General features: G+C 45.0%; 1 protein-coding gene across 1 annotated transcript in view; it reads left to right on the forward strand.

Annotated features, from left to right (window-relative positions):
- Positions 1–5,058, forward strand: part of LOC136174617 (uncharacterized) — a 194,601-nt gene extending 189,543 nt beyond the window's left edge. The window contains exon 3 of the mRNA XM_065944789.1: positions 4,631–5,058. Within this exon, the coding sequence (XP_065800861.1) occupies positions 4,631–5,015 (385 nt within the window). The 3' untranslated portion in view covers positions 5,016–5,058. The remainder of the gene's footprint in view (positions 1–4,630) is intronic.
- Positions 5,059–6,541: the final 1,483 nt, after the last annotated feature.

A 6,541-nucleotide genomic window follows, 5' to 3' on the forward strand; every position in this document is an offset into this window, starting at 1 on the left:
GGGATTGAAATTGCACTGATGTGTTGGTTTGCTGTCTGAAGGAGCCATGACTCCATTTGAGGCCGAGTATTTCTTTTTAACATCAGTATCTTTTTTAGAGTCTGAATTTGCGTGAGGTCAGACTGGGCCTTTGCTTTCCAGCTCACCACAGGCCCACCACGATGAGTGTGTTAGGCCAGTGGCTTCCACTCTTCACCCTCCCTGCCTAGACCCTGATGTTAGATCTGAGCTCAACTCCTGTCTGCAGCCCAAACCTCTTTCTAAGCATCAGACCCGTACATCCAAATGCCTCCTGGATTGATAATCCATGGAAGGCCTCGCATGTTGTGCAGGACTAAATAAATTGTAGCTAGGTTTCCTTGGTGGCTCAGATGGTAAAGAATCTCACTGCAATGTGGGAGACCTGGGTTCGATCCCTGGGTTGGGAAGATCCCCTGGAGAAGGGAATGGCTACCCACTCCAATATTCTTGCCTGGAAAATCCCAAGGACAGACAGTCTATGGGGTCGCAAAGAGTTGGGCACGACTGAGTGACTTCCACTCACTCACTCAGAGGTATTGTTATCCCTACTGTGCATATCATCTTAGGCACCTCAGCTCAACCTGTTCAAAGCATTAAGTCACCTAGACTGGGAGCAACTCTGGGCTTTTCTGTCTCCTTCATTTCAATTTATCATCACACCTTACGCAAAATCTCTCTTGATTCCATCTAGTTTTCTCCATCTCTGCTCTCATCATCCTAGTCCCAGGCACCATCATTTTTTGCTAGAACTATGTAGTTACCTAATTATTCTTCTGCATACATCACTGTTTCTATCTAATTCATTGTTTGATTCGAAACCACAGTTTTACTAAATAAATCTGATATTGCCTCTCCCTGCCTGCCTCTTGAGAGGAGTCCTTTGGACAGCAAGATCAAATCAATCAATCCTATAGGAGATCAACCCTGAATGTTCATTGGAAGGACTGATGAAGCTGGAGCTCCAATCCTTTGGCCACCTGATTCGAAGAGCTAACTCATTGGAAAAGACCCTGATGGTGGGAAAGATTGAAGGCGGGAGGAGAAGGGGATGGATGATAAAGGATGAAATGGTTGAATGGCATCACTAACTCAATGGACATGAGTTTGAGCAAACTCAGGGAGATAGTTGAGGACAGGGAAGCCTGGCTTGTTGCAATTTATGGGGTCACAAAGAGTCAGACTTGACTGAGCGGATGAACATCTCCCTGCCTTCAGTGACTTCCCAATGCCCCAGGATAAAATCCAAAATCCTTACCAAGACCCTCCCCAGGTGGCCTCCTGCCTGCTCCCCCGCTGCTGCTGGCAGTCTGCGTGGCGGCCCTCCGGGACCTGTGCTGTCTCTGGGACGTGCCCCCAGGTCCCTGGCCTCTGACTACCACAAAGGCCATTCCTCTTTCTGGAAAGCTGTCCCCCCAACTGTTCACTTGAATAGTTTGTACAGTTTCTCCTTAGCTTATTAGCTTAGCTGTCACTTTCTCAGAGGGTCTTCCCTGATACCAAAAAGGAGCCAGACCCCCTGCTACGAGCTCCCAGAGCCCCTGTGCTTCCCCTGCCTAGGGCTCGTCACCCTGAGTTCTGAGTGTGCCCCCTTCTAGACCATGGCCATGTGAAGGCATGGACTGTCGCCTGCTGACTGTTCACGGCTCTCTCTTCCATGCTTGGAACACAGACGTGCACAGTAAATGTTTGCTGAGGAGAGGAAGAAAGGGAGAGAAGAAGAAGAAAGTGGAAGGGGAACCAGAAAGGAACAACAGGCTCCTTCTGGCCAAATAGAGGACAGGAGTAGACACATTCTGCCCCACCACTGCCCTGAAGTCGAGAACTCCTGAGGGCGGGAATCCTCTCTTACTCAGTGTTGTTGTCTCAGCGTCTAACAAAGAGCAGGTGAACTGTGGAGGCTGTGAAATGAATGAATTTACTATGAGTCCTTGACCTAGACTGTAACCAATGGTATAACCAGCCAGAGAACCACTGGTTTTATAATAAGCCTCAAGCAACAGTTTGACTTTTTAGAGTATGATAATGTGTATAAACTCTGATAAAGATTAAAACCTAAAAAAGATGGAAATGTGGAAAAATTCTTACTGAGTACCCTATGGTTGTGCGTGCTCAGTTGTGTCCAACTCTTTGCAGCCCCATAAACTGCAGCCCGCCAGGCTCCTCTATCCATGGAATTTTTCAGGCAAGAATACTGGAATGGGTTGCCATGCCCTCTTCCAAAGGATCTTCCAGACCCAGAGATCAAACCCAGGTCTCCTGTGTTTCCTGCATTGGCAGGTGCGTTCTTTACCAGTGAACCAGCTGGGAATCCCGAATACCCTATGGTCACCACCAGTCAAATCAAATTGGTTATGAACTTACAAACAGGAAGTCTGTTATCCAAGTGTAATGAAGCTATCACTCAGTTCTTAAAGAAAATATCATTCTTAAAGTCAAAGGAACACGTAAAGAAAATGCAATTCATTCATGGGACTAAAATGTAGATTTTGGCTTCACCTACTTTATCTACTAAGCCAGAATGAAGGACAAACATGACTTTGGCTTTCCAGAGCCTGAATTTTGGGCCTGGACCACCACTTAACTGTACAAACGCATGCCTTTGGGAAATTGATCCAGCCTCCCTGCTCTACTTTCTTCCCTATACAATGGGGGAAATGAGACCTACCTGCAGGATGGTTTTGAAGATGAATAACAAAATGTAAAACACCCAGCGGGCCCTGGTGACCAGGTGCTCATCGATTTCATTGTTTGAAAGTACTCCTGCATTTTAATTATTTAAGGGTATGGTGGCCTGGCTCAGAGTTGCAGGGAGCTCAGGAAATGCTGTACTCCCAGTGGGAGGAGACACTATTTCTTTACTGTCAGTGCCTTAAAAGAACGAGGAAAAGGTGGCAGGGAACTAGGAAAGCAATTGCAGGAAAGAAGCCTGGGAAATAAAAATGGGAGAATTTCGTTCTCACTGGATCTCAGTCACACTGAAAATCAGGGTTTTCTTCTCCTCTTCCCTTTTCCTTCTTCTTTGTTCAGGAGGGAGGCCCCGCGGGCAGGATCCTAGCGGGCAGAAGAAGGAGCCTTGCTTCTCCTGCCTGCTTGTCTCTCCATTGTTTCTTTGGAGAAATTAAATTCATATTCAGACATTTAGACAAAATATGACTTTTTTTTATTTCAAAGGCAAATGATGTTTGTTCTGGAAAATATATGTAAGCCAAAAAATGAAAAAAATTATACAAAATTCCACTGCTAGATCACCATGAAACTATTTGGGAGTCTATCCTTTCAGAGTTCTTTCTAGGCAATAAGGACATAAGCCAGTATGTTCTTATAAAAACAAATGGGATCGAATGCTACATACTGTTCTGTAATATGATCTTTTTCACTGACAACTTCCCATGTCAGTAAATGAATGTATCTAATGTCGTGATGGGTGACATCAGTGGATGCTCAGGTGGCTGGCCCCTGGCACCCACGGTGCCCTCCCTGGAAGGAGACTCATAGCTTGTTTCTGTGAAACATGTGAGCCGAAGTGAGCAGCTTTGTAGGCAAACCTTTATGCAATCCACAATTGTTTTCTTACAGCAAATTCTCACATTCAGTCTTAATTTTCTCAAAAAAAAAAAAGACAATATGATTAATCTGTTTCAATCATAAGTAGACTCTTTGGAGAAGAAGGAAGAGGCTAAGCATGATGCTTTTTATTTCTGATTTTGTTCAGCCTCTACATTTTTCTCAGCAGTGTTCAGTCGCTCAGTTGTGTCTGGTTGTTTGTGACTCTAAGGACTGTCATCCTCCAGGCTCCTACATCCATGGGATTTTGGTAGCTCAGATGGTAAAGCGTCTCCCTACAATGTAGGAGACCCGGGTTCGATCCCTGGGTTGGAAAGATCCTCTGGAGAAGGAAATGGCAACCCACTCCAGTATTCTTGCCTGGAAAATCCCATGGACTGAGGATCCTGGTAGGCTACAGTCCAAGGGGTTGCAGAGTCGGACACGACTGAGCGACTTCACTTTCACTTTTCACTGGAGTGGGCTGCCATTTCCTTCTCCAGGGGCTCTTCCCAACCCAGATATCAAATCCCTGTGTCTCCTGTATTGTCAGGCAGATTCTTTACCCAGTGAGCCTATCTCAAACATAGCCTTATTTCTAGTCAGCAAACTTAAGAAGAAAGACACAGTCACTGTCCTTAAAAAGATTACAAGCTCATAACCTATGTAAGAGACACAGTAATTCTCTCATTTGCACAAAAATACCTGATTTTTTACCAGAAGTGAAGACAAGATGGACACAATATTAATAATAATAGCCAGTGTTTAGTGAGAACTATCTGTGAACTGTTAGTGTCTCCCATGTTATACTGTATAGATGACACTTAGGATTTAATTCTCAGTCAGCCTATGAAGTAAGTACCAGTGTTGTGAACATTACATTGTTGTGGGAACTGGGTACAGAGAAGTTCAGTAACTTCCCTAAGGTAACCCAGCTAGTGAGGGGCGGAGCTGGGATTTGATTCTAGGCCCACTGAAGGGGGTCCCGCTAGGCTGAAACACCGGGGTTGGGCTGGGAGACAGCTTCGTGGCGACCCACAGTAAGCACGGTAATGTACTTTCCCAGGTACTGCGGCCTGAAAACGGGCTTGCTGACGTCCCCCATGGTGGGCTTCATGGCGACCAATCAGTGCACCTTCCACACACCGGTCAGCTTTCCTCAGATCCCAGTGGCTGCGTTGGCCGTGGAGAAAGTGGGTCGCTCCAGCGTGCACTACCGCCTTGCTCTGTTCCCCCCCAAGCCCACCAAGGAGACGCCTTCCGTCGACCACTGGGACCTCAGCGATGGCTTCTTCTTCGGCCACCCCAAGCTGGCTCACTTTGCCGCTTTGGCCTGTACCACAGGGTCTTCAGTCCATGTCTTTGTCAATCCAGCCACCAGCAAGCCGGTGGGCCTTCCCGAGGACTTCCGGAGGGGCCTCCTGCGGCTGATGAGCCCGGCTCGAGGGTGAACGCCTGTATGGGAGTGACGCTTGCCAGAAAATAAAGGGTAGATGATCCTCTTAACGGTCTCTTCTGTTTAATTGAACTACATTTGGTCTATTTATGTTGTATTGGTTTGAGGTGTACAGCAGAATGATTCAGTTATATATATATATATATATATATATATATATATATATAAAATATATATATGTATGTATGTGCTTCATATTACTTTCCATTATAGGTTATTACAAGATGTTGAATATAATTCCCTGTACTGTACAGTAAATCTCGTTGCTTATCTTTTTGGGGCGTGGGGGGTGCACCATGTGACTTGTGGGAGGGATCTTAGTTCCCCAACCAGGGATTGAACCCAGGCCAGGTCAGGGCTATGAAAGCCCAGAATCCTAACCACTAGACCACCAGGGGACACCCCATGTTGTTTATCTATTTAACCCTCAGTAGTTTGTATCCGTTATTCCTATACTCCTAATTTATCCCTCTCTACTCCTTTTCTTCTTTTGTTTTCTCTGTCAGTGAGTCTTTTCTATTGTGTATACAGATTCATTTGTGTTATTTTTAGACTCCACTTATAAGTGATGTCATATAATATTTGTCTTTGTCTTGCTTTGCTAAGTATAATGTTCTCTTTGTCCATCCATGTTGCTGCAAATGGCAATATTTCCTTCTCTAGATGATTTCTTTTTATTCCTTAGTGTGGTTTTTTCCACCCTGAGGAGAGGGTATTTTTTACCCTTTATGAGTGTCACCTCGCTTCACCAGTCAAGCATCCCTGTGCATCTGGCCCGGGGCAAAGTGCTTCACACCCAGGGTCTCGCTGAGCCCCCACACCAGCCAGCCAGGCTGGTGCTGCTCTTCCCTCCTTTCTCAAAGAGGAAAATGAGGTTTGCAGGGTGCGAATATCAATAATTTGGCCTAAAGTCATTCAACTAGTGAGTGGGTTTGTCTCTCAACTCACCTGGGCATGCTGGCTACAGGCATCTTTATCTCCAGCAGCATGGCCGCATAGTTGCTGTGATTTAAAACCACTCATCTGAGTCTTTAAATGTCTTCAGCTTCTTACAGTTAATATAACCACATGAACTCTTTTTTTTTTTTTTGGTCAGATGTGAACTTACAAAAAGGAAGAAACAACATTCTTTTCTGTATTTAAAACAACAAACACACCTTTGACAATTTTCTGATAAATTCACGACGTCCATCAGTCACTAATGGCATGTGTTCCACTCTAAAAGTTAACCTTTGATGCTGAAATACGTAAGAACCCTGTTTTGGTATAACAATGAAAATGGTCATCATTTCCTGCACGCTGGCCACACAAAGTGCTTTATGGTCGTTACCTTAATTCATCCTGATTTCTCTTCTATAAAGTAGGAGTTACTGTTGCCATTTTTCAGATGAGAACATTGAGCTTTTTAAGAGAACAACTGGAGTTGGGGAAGGTATTCTAGTCCAACCTCTCAGTCCTGAGATAGGGAAACACACAAGCTTAATCTCTCTGGGCCTCAGTTTCCTCCTCTGAAAATATAAC

Source organism: Muntiacus reevesi, chromosome 9 (assembly GCF_963930625.1).
Source record: "Muntiacus reevesi chromosome 9, mMunRee1.1, whole genome shotgun sequence".
NCBI lineage: Eukaryota > Metazoa > Chordata > Mammalia > Artiodactyla > Cervidae > Muntiacus > Muntiacus reevesi.